Source organism: Stigmatopora nigra, unplaced genomic scaffold, assembly GCF_051989575.1.
Source record: "Stigmatopora nigra isolate UIUO_SnigA unplaced genomic scaffold, RoL_Snig_1.1 HiC_scaffold_56, whole genome shotgun sequence".
Classification (NCBI taxonomy): domain Eukaryota; kingdom Metazoa; phylum Chordata; class Actinopteri; order Syngnathiformes; family Syngnathidae; genus Stigmatopora; species Stigmatopora nigra.
Window position 1 is genome coordinate 38,595 of NW_027551634.1, and position 18,906 is coordinate 57,500.

General features: G+C 41.1%; 2 protein-coding genes across 4 annotated transcripts in view; one reads left to right on the top strand and one right to left on the bottom strand.

Moving 5' to 3' along the window:
- Positions 1 to 257: 257 nt before the first annotated feature.
- LOC144193066 (uncharacterized) lies at positions 258 to 12,974 on the bottom strand. The gene is made up of 8 exons (XM_077711902.1): positions 12,384 to 12,974; positions 9,935 to 10,050; positions 9,677 to 9,780; positions 7,973 to 8,147; positions 7,768 to 7,876; positions 6,063 to 6,148; positions 1,516 to 1,586; positions 258 to 1,382 (listed from the first exon to the last, which is right to left on the bottom strand). Exons 1-8 carry the CDS (start codon positions 12,849 to 12,851, stop codon positions 307 to 309), a joined length of 2,205 nt encoding a protein of 734 aa, XP_077568028.1. The 5' UTR covers positions 12,852 to 12,974; the 3' UTR covers positions 258 to 306.
- Positions 12,975 to 17,253: 4,279 nt separating this feature from the next.
- preb (prolactin regulatory element binding) overlaps positions 17,254 to 18,906 on the top strand; it is an 18,458-nt gene continuing 16,805 nt past the window's right edge. For all 3 annotated transcript variants that reach the window (XM_077711895.1, XM_077711896.1, XM_077711898.1), the window contains exon 1: positions 17,254 to 17,419. The gene's annotated coding sequence lies outside the window, so the exon portion shown is untranslated. The remainder of the gene's footprint in view (positions 17,420 to 18,906) is intronic.

Sequence of the window (18,906 nt, forward strand, 5' to 3'; positions counted from 1 at the left end):
TCAGGGCACGCAAATTTGTGAAGCGTTCCTCATTTTTCCACCTATTTCCTTATACGCAGCTGTGTATGATGACAATAAAGGCCTTCAATATACAAATTTTTTTGACACCAGTGTGCCGCGGCACAGTGGTTGGGAAACACCGTACTACAGGCGATCAATGACATGGATAAAAAGTAGAATTATAATGCAATTTATTGCAACACTTCCCAAATCAGGCAACACTTTCTACTGACAATACATGGTACAGAGTATTTTTTCTTATATTGCAATTGATTTTGTTACATGCACAGCTCACTTGGTCAATTATCAATTCCAAAGTCCATGTTCTGCCATGGGCCACTCTATCAGATGACTCTTTTCATGCACTTTGCTTGTGATTATCATCACAGAGGTGTGCTGAGATTTGCCAACCCCTTCCTGAACAGTAAGAGAACCTAAAGTGTCACTAAATTTGCTCTCTGTCGCAGCTGCATTGGCAAACTGACTGTGCTTGAGCGCTTCACCTTCAATTCCAGAATTACAGTCAGAACCATCGACACATGCTTGGCCTCTGAATTCTGGTTGTCTGGTTTTAGGATGTTGGAACTGATCTTCTTCATCAAGTCCTTTTCTGTTAACATAGAAATCTGCTTGCTCTTCTATCCTTTTTAGTTGTTTGTTACCAGATTCATCTGAAGACTTGGAATAGGTCTTGGCTGATTGTAAATCAAAATCAATTTTATCTTTAGGAGACTCTTCTCTAGCTTGTATCTCCAGTCTAATGGGATCAGCTGCAGCGGTCGGAGTAGAAGAAGTATATCCAGCACTTGCGTTGCTCTGTTTAACCTTGACTGTATCATTCTTTGGTTGGCAACTCTTTTCATTGGAGCACAGTTTAGCAATTGGAATCAAGTCTGTGGAAATGTTTTTTGAAGGAATAAGACTGCTAACAATGCTGGAATTGTGAGCAACTGAAATTGTGTTTTTAGAAACAACCTTTGGAGTGGCACTGTTAGCAGTGAATAAACCACTGTTTGAGCTACTATAAGCTAAAGTGATTTCTCCTCTCTCAGACACATCTTCCGTGCCATGTTTCATGATAATAGTGCCATCTGATGTTGTGTGTGTACTTTCATTCATTTTCATCGACATGCTGACCACTGAACTAGACATTAGTTCTTCCCCTTCATACGGAAACGGGAAAGTCTTGTCACCATCATCAATCTCTTCTGTCTTATTGTCTGGCTTCGGCACTTTTAGTAGTGTGCGAGACTCCCGAAAGAGATTTTGTTGGCCCCTTTCTTCTTCCTCTACTGATTTTGGAGGTAAAGGCTTGATGTTTGACCATTCTTCATCCAGGTAGTGAGTGTTTAAGACAGGACTGCTCACGATGGCCTTCACAGCTGTGGAGGACAGAAAACTAACTCTTAAAACTTTACAGGTGAGGCTAGCAACAGTTTTTCACTTTACCAATAAAGGTATAAAATGTGTGTGGTCTTTACATGAGAAATGAAAGCATATATTTGAGTAACTTACAGTCCTGCTTGTCACCACAGATGGATTCACAGCAGGAACAAGTTGACAGTGGTGAATCTAGCTCCTCCCACCTATACAAACAAAACGGCAGCCATACAAGTCTAAAATCAAAACATGCGTTATTTTTTGGTTTCTGCTCAATGAGATTGACAGTGACAATAAACAATAATAACAATGGAAAGCAAAATTCAAAGCTCATGACAGTTACGCATAAATCTTTTATTTTACACAAACAGAAGCAATTTCCTACCTTACAATGCGGCTAATCTTAAAATGTAAATTTCCGTTTCGTTTTTCAGAAGCCAACATTAAAACTTAAACACGTAAACATATCTAAGACTGTCGGTATGTACTTCTTAAAATGAGAAACAAATACAGGGACCCCAATGTTTTTGCCCAAGGAAAAACACTATGAAGTCCAAGAATTTAACCTAGGAATCACGTTTGACTCTCAACTTGTCTAAATGACAGATAAAAAACATGGTAAATTCAATTCAATTTTTCCAATGATAGGTTCTTTAAAAACTAACACCTGAGACCGTGAAATTATATTTTGACACAATGATCTTATCAGACATGATTTACTGCCTAACAAGTAGGTCATCAGCTTGCAAAACAACACTAAAACCAATTAAAACACCAAGCTCCTCCTCCACTGCAACATTTTGTACAAAAACATTCCAACATACCAACAAGGGCTGGCTACCGAGGCAACTGTGTAGTTCCCTTCAAAAAGAGTGTTTTCAGCCAAAGCACCTTGGTCCTCCCCGCACATTCCTGGAACTTAATACCAATTAATATATGTGAACTACCTTCACTGAACCTCTCCGCCCATTTCTTAGACGAACAAAATTTTGATCATAACGTTGCCTAGAACTGCACGTCAATGCGTGTGTGCGCGTGTGTCATTGCCTTACTGATTGACTTTGGTGCAGGCAGTTTGGGTTTGATACCCACTAGGTGGCACTGGAATTATGAGTGAGTGGTCGTGTATCTGCGTGTCCTACGACTGACTGGTGACCAGTCTAGGATGTAGCCTGTCTTTCACCCGAAGACAGCTGGGTTAACACAAAACACACAAGATGTACTACAGGTATCATTCACTCATCTTCCATACCGCCCACCTTCGAAGGTGCTTTGGCTAAATGCACTCTTTCTGAAAGAATCTATACACTCTTTTGCGGACTTCGTTTCCTCAAAATATAACCAACATAAAAATTACCAAAAGCACCTTACTAAAGAAATTATCCTGGACTTTCGCAAGCGCAGCACGAACCTGGCCCCACTCCTCATTAACGGAGTATGTGTAGACAGGGTCCAATCCTTCAAATTTCTGGGAGTCCATGTCACGGCTAGGCCCTCCTGGTCTACAAACACCACAGTGGTAGTGAAAAAGGCCCAGAAACGACTCCACTTTCTCAGGGTACTGAGAAGGGACAAATTGGACACCAAGCTTCTGGCAACCTTCTACAGAGCCACTGTGGAAAGCATCCCGACTTACGGCATTACAGTGTGGTATGCCGGAAGCACGGCAGCAGACAAAAAAGCCATGCAGAGGGTGATAAACACTGCCCAGAAGATCGTCGGATGCTCTCTGCCATCACTAGAAGACATTGCCAACCCCCAGTACCTCAGAAAAGCCGGGTCCATTGTTGGGGACCCATACCATTCTGGACACGGCCTATTCCAGTTGCTTCCATCTGGCAGATGCTACAGGTCCTACAAAGCACGGACAAACAGGCTCAAGGACAGCTTTTTCCCAACAGCCATCAGGACTCTGAACCTGCAGCAACACGTGACGTGACGACAACACAAATCCCTTCTATGAAATTAAGTCGCAATGAAGTAACCGGAAGTTCGTTTGGTATGGATCTGCCTTCCACAGGCTGACTGAGGGAGGGTAAGTATAAAGACTGAGAGAGGTAAGTGATCCATCTTATTCTTGTTGGCATCGGTGAGGCAACTTGCAGTCGCCGGATTGATGGCGCTCAAGGCGGAGAGCTAACAAGTATGAATATGTCATACATGTCATAAATGTGTCTTGCCTGGGAAGACGAACTTATGGAAAAGCACTATACAATTTCGTCATACGCTGCTGAGGGTATGATGACTACTAGGCTTTTTGTCAAGTCAATGATGACGACAATGCCCATGTCTGATTTTCATTTTTCATTTTCATTTACCGGAGGAAAGAAATACAGGTTGTTTAGAATATGGTAGAGTGCTCAATTTTTAAGCCAGGATTCAGTGCCTCTCCAGTACTGCACAGTTTTCAATCCATTCCAGGATTTTGGGCCTTTGTACACTAATTGCATGTCTTCCTGTATAAACTGATACGTGCATTTCTAACGATCAGTATTTTGGCCCATGCTGTTATGCCAAAATACATCCCCAATCAATTGCTAAAATGGATTGTATCATGGAAGCATAACAGGGTACGGAGTATTGCACACCTTGTGCACTTTTGTGCCACAAACTGGTGGCTGCATGCTTGACTTTTCTAAGGCAGTTTATTTTGTGCTGTTTTTCCACAGGCTTCTTGCGACCATATTGACTATTTAGAATTAAATGCTGGATTGCTCACACAATTTTGAGAGTGCCGTTTCCCTCTAAGGTATCGCACTATTTTTGACTTCTGAGTCTGTCAAGTCCCTCTTCTAGTTCATTTCACCAAAGGAAAGGAAGTTGCTTAATTATGCACACCTAATATAGGGTGTTGAATGTTGATGTCATTAAGCCACGTGCCTCATCATTAACAGAGAGGCACATCATCTGATATGCTGAATTGGATGTGGGCTTTCAAGCCTATATACGGTTGGGGTCAAAAGTTTACATACACTTGTGAAGAACAATGTCATGGCTCTCTTGAGTGTCCAGTTAATTCTACAACTATTTCTTCTCTCTGATAGAGTGATTGGAACAGATACTTCTTTGTCACAAAAAAACATTCATGACGTTTAGTTCTTTTATGACTTTATTATGGGTCAACAGAAAAACAGTGATCAAATCTGCTCGGTCAACAATATACATCCAGCAGCGCAAATATTTGGTAACATGTCCCTTGGCCATTTTCACTTCAATTAGGCACTTTTGGTAGCCATCCACAAGTTTCTGGCAAGCTTCTGGTTGAATCTCTAACCACTTCTCTTAACAGAATTGGTGCAGTTCAGTTAAATTTGATGGCTTTTTGACATGGACTTGTTTCTTCGGCTTTGTCCACAAGTTCTCAATGGGGTTTAAGTCAGGACTTTGGGAGGGCCATTCGAAAACCTTAATTCTAGCCTGATTTAGTTATTCTATTACCACCGTTGATGCGTGTTTGGAGTCATTGTCTTGTTGGAACGCCCAACTGTGCTCAAGACCCAAACTTAGGGCTGATGAATTTAGGTTATCTTGAAGAATATGAAGGTAATCCTCCCTCATTAGCACATTTACTCTCTGTAAAGCACCTGTTCCATTGGCAGCAAAACAGCCCCACAGCATAATACTACCACCACCGTGCTTGACAGTAGGCATGGTGTACTTGGGGTTAAAACCCTCACCTTTTCTCCTCCAAACATATTGCTGGGCATTGTGGCCAAACCACTCGATTTTAGTTTCATCAGACCACAGAACTTTCCTCCAGAAGGTCTTATCTTTGTCCATGTGATCCGCAGCAAATCTCAGTCGACTCTTAAGATAACGCTTTTGGAGCAAGGGCTTCCTTCTTGCACGACAGCCTCTCAGTCCATGGAGATACAAAACATGCTTGACTGTGCACACTGACACCTAAGTTCCAGCAGTTTCTAATTCTTGGCAGATCTGGTTTTTGGTGATTGTCGGTTGAATACTCACCCTCCTGACCAATTTTCTCTCAGCAGCAGGTGATAGCTTGAGTTTTCTTCCTGATCGTGGCAGTGACAAAACAGTGCCACTTTATACTTACAAACAATTGTTTGCACTGTTGCTATTGGAACTTGCACCTGCTTTGAAATGGCTCCAAGGGACTTTCCTGACTTGTTCAAGTCAAGGATTCGCTTTTTCAGATCCATGCTGCGCTACTTTGACTTTCCCATTGTAGCGTTTGAATCCAATGAGCCCTATTTAAATAGCATCAGAGAAGTCATCAGCTGTAGTCACTCAATCTCTCAAGAAGTTAAGCGGCCATGCTATGAAGCTCATTTCACTAACACAACTTTCTATGTCACCAAAATTGCTAACCCGTGTTGCTGTAAGTATATATTTGACTCAGCAGATTTTAAAAAGTTTTCTGTTAACCCATAATAAAGTCATAAAAAAATATTCATGAATGTTTTTTTGTGACAAAAAAGTATCTGTTCCAATCATTCTATCAGAGAAAAATCTGAGTTGTATAAATAACCGGAAACTCCAGAAAACCATGACATTATGTTCTTCACAAGTGTACGTAAACTTTTGACCACAACTGTAGCTTAGCTATATTGTAAGACAATGTGTATAAAGAGGACGTGGTGAAAATACTCTTACCTAATAATTCTCCAGTCCCTGTAAGTAAAACTTTCCAATGATTTTGACCCTAGGGGACTTACCTTCTAGTGGACTGATTATAGTTACAAGACTTGGCTGTGTGGGAAGTGGTGGCACCAACTGACATTGAACAATGTAGGTACAGTACCTATGCACAAAAAAACTAGAGTAAATTCTATTACATTCACTATTCAAAATGTTCCTGATCGGACTTTTTCAAAAATCGGGTAAAAATTCAGATTTGGTTAATGTTTTGCTATGGCAGTTAAATCGTTATGGTAAATGATCCATAGGATTAATGCAAAAATATATCGATACTTCACAGATCATTTTAACACTACTGGAACAAACCTTGAAGTAAAAAAACAAATGTCCAACAAATCACCACTAAAATAGCCTAATTTATTGCATTGGTTTATTCATATATTCATGTAAAATACCTTATCTAAACTACTTGTTTGCAATCTTATTTTGTTGCTGCACACCTGAAAAAGGGATCTCTTGTTTTTTTTCTTACCGTGTTGAAGTCATCCTTTATGGTTATAATTTTTTGCAGAAACTCAGTTCAAGATTGGGTAGACAAAAAATATGGTGCTCGGTCTTTTGGTCGCCGGTCTTTTGGTCGCCGGTCTTTTGGTCGCCGGTCTTTTGGTCGCCGGTCTTTTGGTCGCCGGTCTTTTGGTCGCCGGTCTTTTGGTCGCCGGTCTTTTGGTCGCCGGTCTTTTGGTCGCCGGTCTTTTGGTCGCCGGTCTTTTGGTCGCCGGTCTTTTGGTCGCCGGTCTTTTGGTCGCCGGTCTTTTGGTCGCCGGTCTTTTGGTCGCCGGTCTTTTGGTCGCCGGTCTTTTGGTCGCCGGTCTTTTGGTCGCCGGTCTTTTGGTCGCCGGTCTTTCGGTTACGTCCCTGGCTGTCTTTTACCAGGGAAATCACTAGCCTGGACTCGGTTTAAACTTCCAAAGAGCTCTAGTATCTGTATTTAATCATTAAATGCTGTTTTCCGCACGATTTTAGCACATTATAAATATTATAAATATACAAAATATTCCTGAATACTCTTGTCATGGGAAGAGTATTTAGGAATATTTTTATTAAGCAGCAGCACCATATTTGAACTTGTAGTTGTTTAATTGAAAACTCCTTGGAGTTCGAGATACGCGGAAATTTATACTTGTTAAATATATTTAAATTTTAAATAATTTACCAATATTTTAGGAAATATATATTCAAAATGATTTGCTGAGAACCTTAATTCAAAGATTAATCTCAATGTGTTCTATTCTGGTGTAAATTACAGTATCTACTGTTATAACTCCTTTTCTTGTTTGGCCATGAATAAATGTCCTTGTTATTCTAAATGAATGTTGTTATTTGTAACTTATTCTAAATGAATGTTATCAGTAACGGGCCGAATCTGGCCCGCGGGCCGAGGTTGAAAAACTTGTACAAACACGACCGGGGGCGGGGCAAGCGCGTCGGCTAAATGTTCATCGGCTAGATAGTCTGTCGGCCAAATAGTTTGGCTAATTCTACGTTCAGCTAGATCGTCTTTCGGTGAGTTGGCTGTCGGCCAGATGTCAGTCGGCTAAATGTCTTTCGGCATGTAGACCGGCCAGAGTCTGAAACCTGTGTGTGTGTGTGCGTGTGTGATAAATATGTAAAAATCAGTAATCAGGAAGGGGGCAAACACTTTTTCACGACAACGTATAATACAAAGTGTTAGTTGTCATTACATAGTTGGAATTCAGAAATGGATAATATATGGTTTCTCACTTGTGAGCCGGTCCGGAGAAGAAAAGCATCCATGGAAAACTTCAGCAAGTTATCACTCCTTGACCAGAAGTAGGAGGAACTGCCTTGTCTCTCACTGTCGGTCATACAGCTGCAAAATCAATGCCCAAGTGCTTCATTTAATGTAACTTAAAAACTAATAACTTTGATCAACTGTTCTAAGTTTATGTTCTTACTAGAGACACACCCATAATTCGTGATGAGAGCAACTTTGGGCATGCTAATCGGGTCTTTGGAAGGCGTCACATGGCATGAGTCAACAAAAAGCATCTCCCCTGGCAAGAGGCTTCCTGTCTGGGCCACAAAATTCACTGGCTCCCCCAAGGCAAATGAGTGTTCCGGAGAGAGGGGTTCCCACTCGGCTGATAAAAATACATTCAATAGATTATACACACACAAATACAACAGCAACTTCATACTAAACCGTTCTTCACTGCTGTTACCAAGTCTATTCCACTTGACCGTGCATTGGGTCGCTCCACAGCACTGAAAGTCTGTTCCATGTATTCTATGACACGTACATTAGCTGCACAAAGCCAAACAGAGCAGCAGGTGGATGGAATTGAGGGAAATGGCAATTATGAAAATACAAATGGGACGGCCCGGTAGCGCGAGTGGTTAGTGTGTCGGCCTCACAGTTCTGGGGTCCTGGATTAAAATCCAGGGTCGGTCCACTTGTGTAGTTTGCGTGGTCTCCCTGGGCCTGCGTGGGTTTCCTCCAGGTACTCCGGTTTCCTCCCACATTCCAAAAACATGCACGATAGGCCAATTGGACACCCTAAATTGCCCTGAGGTATAGGTGTGCGTGTGCATAGTTGTCCGTCTCCTGAGTGCCCTGCGATCGGCTGGCCACCAATTGAGTGTGCCCCTCCCGCCTCTGGCCCGGAGTCAGCTGGGATAGGCTCCAGCACTCCCCACGACTCTGAGGTTAAAGCGGTTCAGAAAATGAGACAAATGTTTTTTCAGAAAAGTATTCATCACTGTAGGTAGAAATCATCTCCAACTCAGTTACGTGGTAAAGAAAGGTCCTAAACAGGTAAAATTAAAGTGCTACCCTCAAGATAGTGATGGTGCACAGAAGCGAAGTGACTCAAAAAGCACAACTGATTGGAACATTCAGTCAACGAGAATGCACTATTTATCTTTCCATGCAGGCAGGGTATTTGGCAATAATGTCAAACGTGATTGTTTGGTCAATAGTGGTTACACAAAGTGGGGTAAAAGGGCTTTATGTACGTGTATTATTAATTTTCTAACAGGTGAGGTTATTGAGTTTGGAGTAGAGTAACTTAAATCCACTCAAACAGGGAATCGCATGGTTTTTATTTAGCATAATAGGCTTATGCTGTCAATGAGCAAAAAAACATATAGCTACAAAATCTGTACAAAAGTTATTACCCAGTTCTTGTTTTTGAGATATTTATCAATGCTTAATCTTTACTACATTAATTTCCATCCTTTGCTCCTCGGAGGGGCCAAGCCTCCCCTGTCCTCAGAACATGCCGTCAGCCCTGGGCATAATATTAAGTGATTGAAGCGGTATTAGGCGAAAAAAAAGTCTAAATAACGAGTTTGAAGTCCTTATCACTTATTTTTACGCTACGTGAACAGGAAGTTTCAGGGTATGTGGACTACAACTTTTGTCGAAGAAAAGGTGTGTACACAGAACAGCATTTGGTGAAGGGGCAGCGCGAACGCCACGTAGCGTGACAAAACGCAACTGGTTTGAAGGCAGCACGAGTGACATCTTTGGGTGGGGAAGTACCCCCCAACTAAAATACACCTTATCATTTTGTGTACACCAACCAATTAGTTAGGTTGCGACCCAAAAAGGGTGGATAGTGTGTAAACTGCAAGAGTATCAATGGAGCATACATATTTCTTTGCTTACCGTTGCAAACTGTTAGGCTGAAACTGAGTTTTGTTCGGAGACTCTTTCTGAATGTTGTGTGCTGCATCTGAGGTGTGTAGCCAACTTGGTAAGAGTAATGAAACCTGTAATAAAAAGGAATGTCATGAACAAACAGATAATAATGCTGAAGGTATTAAGGAGTACAGTTACTTCCCTACTCTCAAACTACTTAAATTTGAAAGCCCACTTGCTAAAATGTCAACTACTATAAAATAGTGCAGAAATAAGGGATAATACCTGTTATAATAGCAGTGGAGGGGCAGATTAAACGGTAGAACACGAATTATATAGTCCTGCGGTGGTGGGGTATAATAAAGAGCACAAGAATACACCAGTAGACCACCAGCAACCACCTGAAAAGGGTAAAATAAAAATTAACATTTTTCAAAAGCTTCACAACAGCTGCGTTGGAAAAGTGACAGATTTTTACTCATTATGGTCTTGCTGTGGCTATACGGTATAGCTATTTATAAGCCTTTCTTTACATTCCCCCATGGTGGTGAAAACCGTATTTATTCGAGAATAACGTGCACAACCTGAATAACGCGCAGCCTTTATTTGCGACAAAAAAATTGGTGTAATTTTTTTCCCACTTTTTCTCAGATCACATCATAGAATGCACCGATACTGGTAACTGGTAAATGCTGAACACGCGTCACCATGACAAAACATTTATCCACAACATGTGGCACGGAAACCTGGTTAAACTAACGAACAGCATTAACACAATTCTCAAATGGAATTTACAATTTTAAATCCTTAAATTCATCATCATATTATTTAACATTTTTGAAATTCGGATTAGTCATCATCAGATTTAAACAAGTGATTCCATTCTTCCTGAGCGAGGATAGCACTCACTGGGGACTCGAGTGAGTGGCTGCTCCTGCCCCTGGAGCAACTTTTTAAAATTCGATCTCCCCTATAAACTTGCCAAATGTTATTTGGAGAGGGATGGCTTTTGTAAAAGAATGTAGATCATATCCACTGAGAAGGGGGATATATATGTACATTCTTTGGGCTAAATAGAACGGGCTCTCCCTCGTCATCTGGCGGAAAAGACAGGTTTTACATCTCCCTTTATAACGGCTCCAGAGGGGACTTTGACCGGGGGAAGGTCCTTTTCACTGGGATTTGCTCATAAAAGCGAAGACGTGCATGTATAACGTGCACCCAAACTTTGCTTCAGTTTTTTGGTAAAAAACTTTGCACGTAATACACGAATAAATATGGTAATAATGAAAACAGGTCTGCAGCATTGTGGCCTTGTCTGCAAAGCAACCTCATGCCATATTTAGTGCATGTTTGTTCAGTGGGCCATGGTGAAAATAACCACATTTTATCACATTTGGCTTCAAACAATTTCTACAAACATGTTGAGGATTTTAGACATTCTTCTCTTTTTTTATCCAAACACATTTACCAGGAATCACTATTTAAAGACAGTTTTATATTGATATTGTAATATACCTTAGCTTTGTCACACAGTTATGGGTGGTTGTCTCAAAAATGTTGTCAAATTTAAAATGTTTCCACCATCCTTGCCCAGGGCCTTTGTAACTAGTTTTAGGATGTACTTCAGCAAATCAATATAAAGAGAATTCACTTAAGAGTAAAATGCCACTAATCAAAAAAACACAAGTTACTCACCAGAACGACTTCTAGTAACACAAGTAAATGTAATGCATGACTTTCCAACTCATGCAAATGAATTTTAAAAAAAATGCAAACTTAACATGGAAGTTGACTCTTAGACATGGTTTATTTATCCAGATTTGGAATTTTATCCAACATCATCACTCGAAACTAAAATAAAATGACTGATTTTTATAGATTAATAATTTAGGTGGGTGTTTGACTTCCTTAATACTATATAGTCCATTAAAAAAAGCTGCTACCATTTTATCGATTAACACAATTGGTAGTGAAATTTGGCACAAAACATGCACAAAAAAGTTGTGAACTCCATCTTTAAAAATAGAAGAAATAAAATTTTCTTGAGAATAAAAATAGCAAAATAAATTAGCTTTAAGCTATGTGTAATAAAATGTAGCAGTTATTTTTAGTATGAGCCACTCTAACCTTTTTGGATACAATGATCTACACTGCAGCAAGGGTATCAGACTCGGGTTGGTTCGCGGGCCACATTGACATCGATTTTATGTGGGCCGGACCATATAAGATATAATATTTAGATTTTTAAAATTATAATTGGATTAAAAGAACTGGATTAAAAGCCCTGAATATTCAGTTTTTTTATAGATCTAAAACAGTTTATTTTAGCGTTTTTAGATTTTACAAAATGCTTTTTGAACTAAAACAGAAAAAAATTGCAATTATTGATTTAAAAGGGGGAAAATCAGGAAATTTAATGTACATCTATACTCTTCATTTTAATTTGATCTTAAAATAGAAAGTCGGCACTCATGATTTACTTTCTTGGGCCACACAAAATGATGTGGCGGACCAGATCTGGCCCCCGGGCCGCCACTTTGACACGTGGTCGACTGTGAACATCTATTTAAAATGTATTGTTGTTTCACCTCATTCACTGTCAGCCCAGGACACAGAGTATGCTATGGTTGTTGGTAAAAGAGGGAAATTTACATTTAAAACGTTGTTTGACAGCAATAAACATCCAAACTATTTGCGACAAAGGAACGTGAAGTGTGCCTTAAGTGTATACCTGAGTTGCCGAGACACAGGGGTCGGTCAAAGCGTGGTCGAAAATCAGAAAGTGTGAAGACACCTTGGTGGGCTGACACGAACCCAGTCTGTACAGTGCTGGATTTGGCCAAGCGCGAAACTTGAAGCGGTCTACTCGCACAACTATTTCCCTGGAGCCACACCAAACTTCCACCGGGCGCGTACGTTGTTCCTGGGCTGCAATGTGGTACTGCGTAGTCTGCGCGGGGAACAACAACGCAGACAGTTCCGAAGGTACCGAGCTTTGGGTGGGAGTGGGCCGGAACAACTCTTTGGCTACAAGCGGCTGTGGTGCGTGCCAGAACACCGGCAGGTGGTAAAAGGGAGATTGCAAGGCTTCGTTTCTTACAAGCGGTTTTACCGCTTCTGACCAACTCAAGTGATGAACCGGACCACCCACTGCCAGGCTGCCATAAAATATCCACATGAGGCACGACATCACCAACATGACTTAAACTAAAAAGGAACCACCTGGGCAGCCGGAAGGTTGAGCTGAGCCGTTAGCAGCAAAATCACGCTGAAGTCTCATCGAGCGCCTTCATTAGCACACCTGTTTTCTCTGATTGGACCAGTGGGCGGGGATGCCGAGATGAGCTAAAATTGCTTTTTTTTAACCCCTTCATTCACATTTATTTTTACCAAGAATGCTTTTTAAAAATACATATAGTAGAATAGTGATGTCAAACATGTGACTCTGGGGCCCATTTACGGACCACGCGACTAAAACTTTTGTTTGCCCAATTTGACATCCGAATATTTGTGACAACAACAACAACCACAAAAAACGGGTGGCACGACGGCCTCACAGCTCTGGGGTCCTGGGTTCAAATCCAGGTCATGTCCACCTGTGTGGAGTTTGCATGTTCTCCTCGGCCTGTGTGGGTTTCCTCCCACATTTCAAAAACTTGAATGGTAGGCTGATTGGACATTGAATTGCCCTTAAGCATGGGTGTGAGTGTGCGTGGTTGTCCGTCTCCTTGTGCCCTACAACAGGCTGGCCACTGATTCAGGGTGTCCCCCGCCTCTGGCCCGGAGACAGGTGGGATTTGCTTCAGCACCCCACGCAACCGTAAGGAGGATAAAGCGGTTCAGAAAATTAGATGAGATTACTTAAGAAAAATCATTTTGATTTTCTTCACAAAGTTGATGAGGGTGTTGGAGCCTATCCCAGCCAATTATGGGCAGCACAAAGGGGTAAATATGATTTCTGGTAAATGTGTTTGGTTGCTAGCCAATTGCATGGAAAAATTTCAACCTAAGATTACATAAATCGGTTTGACTGGCAACAAAAAATGTTATATGGACTTCAGAATCCTTATGTGAATCAGGACCAACAAGAAAGAACATTTAAATACACTTTATTAATGTGTGACACTCAAAATACACTTTTAAATCAATAATGTAATCACGAAATAATCGAATGTGCCTAATAATGTTTGAAAAGAAATACGGTTATACATGATTGGCATTGAAACTGCCTTCCTTGCCCAGCGCAAATGTTCTTCATCTGTCTCAAAATACAGTGATACCTCGAGATATGGACTTAATTCGTTCCGGGACTGAGCTCGTATGTCGATATTTTTATAACTCGGATGAACGTTTCCCAAACAAATTAATTCGTTCCAACCCTCTGAAAAAACACCAAAAACAGAATATTGGATTGGAATTTTTTTATTTCTTCCAATTCCCCATTTATTAACAAAGTAACACATAACTAGTGGTTTAATATTACTAAAATGTGTATAATAGAACTAAAATTAGACGGATTTCACGTAGGTTAGAGAGAGAAGGACATAGAGGGCAATTGGGGGAGACTTTTTACACTGGTGAATATATAATAATATAAAATAAACAAATTTGACTGAACTTGGATTATGATGCAGACATACTCAAAAATAAGTTTAATCTAACCTTACACTAAATTTAATTCTAATTTTGTTTTACATTTTTATACCTTTCTGCCGGGTTGACCGTTTGCCCAGGCTCCATCCGGACTTTCACTATCGATGGGCTGTTTCCATTTGTATTCCCTTCAAAATATTCAGAAAATGAGGCACACAAATGTCCTCACAATAGGATAAGGCACGACTACTTGCCAACGAGAAGTAGTACTCCTCGTACTAGCCATCGCTACGCGATTCGTGCTGAGTGATGGAAAAAAACATTGAATAAAATGCAACCCTCCGCCCAGTCCTTGCAGATATCTGTTATACACGAAAGAGATGTGACCTTCTCTGGGGTCAGATTCCGCATCTTGGAGTCAGTCCTCATATCTGCCCCTAAACAGGAGGGTGGTAAGATGGTTGTGGGCTACTCCACAGAATCTGCCGTTTGGAAAATGTGAGACAGTGCATATTTTTTATTTTTTTTAAATTATTATTATTTTTTATCCCCCTGTATACAGTACACCATATAGAATACGGGTAGAGAGAGTGAAATTCATGTTATAACAAAAAAACTGTAAAATATGTTGTTTCAATGTAATATTTGTATTTTTGTATTTGTTTTTTCCGAGGTAGCTGATCCACAAAGTAGCGAGGGAACACTGTATTCTAAATTCTTGTGGTCAGTCCAAACCACAAATGGGTGATTAGCCCCTTCCAGGAATGCCACCACTCTTCCTTCTACAGCTAGTTTCACAGCAAGCAATTCAGAGTCCACAATGCCGTGATTGCATTCCGCCAGAGTCAGCCTAGAAAGTGCAAGGGTGCACATTTCCATCCCCCCGGTCTCTGGTCTGCGCTGAGAAGTGACAGCGCCAACACCCTCCTCGGAGGCATCCACCTCCACAATGAACTGTAGATTAGGGTCCTGGTGTGCAAGATGAGGTGAAACAGGCCTTATGATCACCAAAAGAGGCTCATGCTGCCTCTGACCAATGGAACAGGGATTTTTTGATGTGAGTGCCGTGAGGAGCGTGGCAATGCGGCTATAGTCCTGATAAACAGCCTACAGAAATTTTCGAACCTCAAAGAATGCTGTAGCTCCTTCCTACATTCAGGCTTGGGCCACTGAGCAACACTCGCCATTGTAGGGTCCATCCGTTGCTCCCTGTTGGCCACGACAAACCTGAAGAAGGTGGGCTGTGCAACATGAAACTTGCATTTATGTGCCTTCATTTAAACGCGGTTCTACAACAGGCATTGCAATACCTGTAGCATGTGTTGATTGTGTCCTGTGAGAGTGCTTGAAAAAAATAATGATGAACAATCATGAACTGATCAAGCTTGTCTCGAAGGGCATCATTTTTGAGAGCCTAGAAACTGCTGGTGCATTGCAGAGCCCGAAAGGCATCACCAGAAACTCAAAATGGCACAAAGAGGTGGTGAAGACTGTCCTTCATTCATCCTCCTCCAAAATGCGGACTACATGTAGGTGTTATAGAGGTCCAACTTGGTAAAAATGCGGGCCCTGTGAAGCGGAGCAAAAGAGGAGTTCATGAGAGGCAAGGGTTAGCTGTTCTTTATAGGGATGCTGTTGAGGCCCCGGATTTTTTCCCCAAGATGGATGGCACCGTTAGGCGGCCGCCGGTGCAGTAGCTCTATCCACTCTTATTTGTTTTTTGTGTTATACTGTTACGATCCCGTCGCGTAGTGCAACGCGATCGGGGGGGAAGGTGAACCCAGGTGCCGAGTCGCCGAGGAAAATGGAAAAGGGGAGGCAGATATGTTGCTCTTGTTGCTTGGTTTAATAAACGGGAAAAACATAACATAAACAACTTGGCTTTATCACTTACAACTACAGAAAAGAAACATGCAGCATGGCGTGTCGTCAAGTGAACGGCATGACAAACGTGGAAACACAGGGAATGAAACCAGACGATCCGACAAACATTCAATAAAAACCATAATGCTTAAATAGCCAAAAAAAACCTAATCACCTAATTAGCCACAGCTGATAACAATCCTGACAGTACATCCCCTCTAAGGGACGGATCCTAGACGTCCCAAGGTCAATTCTAACATGAGAAATGAGAACAAGCAGGGAGTGCGGGTGGGAGACCGAGCAATGTCCGGGGGTCTTCCACACCAACCCATGAACAGACGGGGGCGTTAGTTTTGAATATAAGTGGGTTTGTCTTGTTTACCTATTTTGACCACTAGAGTGTAGTAGTGAGTAGACTATGCATTTCAAGATAAGTGTGGAGTTTGTAACAAATAGAATAATTGAGTTATAAAAGAAAGGAATATATATCACTACTGTGAATAATGTTAATTGGTTTATAGGTTGGTGAGATTATACTTTGAAATAATATGACACTAATCAATGAGTATCAATGAAAGTACGCATGCAGAAGAGTCTAATGAGAACGCCGACATGTAGGGAATTTGACTCTTATGAAAAATTATGATATAAAAAGGCGCTAGAAATAGTGTCGGTGGCCCAGTGCCGGCGTGACGCTCCCATTGGTGCATTCGGGACTTAGGTCTCTCACCAGCGGTTCTTATGTTTTACCACAGGTTACCGGAGAGCCATATAGTACACCCATCAAAGAGCCAGATGTTGCTTTCGAGCCATTGGTTCTCTACCCCTGTTTCAAACTCAAAAATGAGACCATGGGTTTTCTGTCTATAACTCAGAGATTCAGATATCACTTGTTCTCAGATTGTTCTCAAAGTAACAGCATTTATTTTCAAACAGATTACATCTATTTAGAAGAAAATCATCAAAATGACCTTATACATACAGCAATAACAACAACAAACATCGAATAAAAACAGTCAACGCAAAAATACAATACTGCTCAATAGTCCAAGAAAACATACGTTTCAACGCGTTTTCATCAAAGGCTCTATATACAGATTTTGAAAAGCATTTATAGTGGGTGATTTTCTCAGTGTGGTGACGTGTTCGGAATTTGCGATCTCCACGTCATCCCGCGTTGCATCATGGACGTATCGGCCATTTTACAGAATACTAGTATTTGATCTGAAGTGGTCAAATCTCAATGAAACATGATCCTTACAAATTCGTATAAATGATTCCGTGAGGGATACAAAACCTTTTACCATTAAGGTAGGTGACCTCCAATTTAACGATCAGTTAAAACGGCACGTAAGCAGAAAGTCACGATCGGATAGAATTTAGAACTGACTGAAAAAGTACATTTAGTAGCCTAGTATGGACATGTATGGAATATTATTTAGCGATACTGCCGTACTCTAGTGGGAAAATGCGGTCGGTTATTCCATAAGGATAGTGTTTGTCGCAAATAAAAGTCAACAACTTGACATAGTACAGGGATCCAAATTCCTGGCAGATTTATATGCAACATGGCATCTCAATTGTATTTTGTTATCAACACTAATTAAGTGGTAGCGACTGATCTCATTTACTGAACTGCTTTATACTCACGAGGGTCGCGGTGGGTGCTGGAGCCTATACCAGCTGACTTTTGGCCACGAGGCGGGGGGACACCCTGAATTGGTGGCCAGCCAATCGCAGGCCACAAGGAGAGAAACAACCATTCACGCTCATACTTGTATCTAGGATCAATTTAGAGAGTGTCCAATCAGCCTACCATGCATTTCTTTGGAATGTGGGAGGAAACGGGAGTACCCGGCAAAAACCTACACAGACCCGGGGAGAACGTGCTAACTCCACTTAGGTGGACAGACCTGGATTTTAACCCATGTCTTTCACCGTGAGGCCCGACTTGCTAACGACTTTTTAAAAATGAATGCTTACGCGCTGTCAGTCATCCCAGGCAAAACTAATTGGATGTCCATTGCCATCAATTGCGGCTAATGAGTGGGGTTGTAAACATGTTTGCTGGCACTGAATGCAAGGAACACGTGACAACATGCAATCCTTTTTAACATAGTACATAATCTGAATTAGAGTTTATCGAGAGTAGGTCGTGAAAGCGTGTAAATTGGTTGGATGGACACATTTAAAAAAAGGACGATACATTAAACTGCGGCATTAGAAATCAGCTTTAGAAGTCAATTTTGGGGGCATTATTATGTGTCATGTCCTGCATTTTTCCTTAAAAACAATAGGTTAATGCGAAATATCAATGAAACACCACAGCTCTTACATTTACAAACAAAAACGTATTTAAATTACGCCGAACAGACGTTTCGGGTGTTCGCTCCGCCCCCGGATCGTGTGTGTATGTTTTTCAACCTCGGCACAAAAACAACACAATGAGAAACATCCCCACTTTTATTTGTTTAATAAAATAATAAATTAAACACTTTAATTTTTCTTTGGCAAAACGTCCATTCGGCGAACTGTCCCTCGGCTAAACGTCTTTCGGCGAAAGGTCCGTTGGCGAAACGTCTTTCGGCAAATCGTCAGAGTACCATGTATTGCTACACCTGTACTTCAAATAAATGTTTGCTATGTGGGCTAATCAATTTGGGTCATGTTACTTTATAGTTATCTAATATTGTACTGCGTTATGTGTTAAGCAACGTGAGTATTAATTTCTAGCATTGGTTCGAAAAGACTGGCTGATGTCAACACAAATGCATGTAAATATCACAATTTTCCTTGAA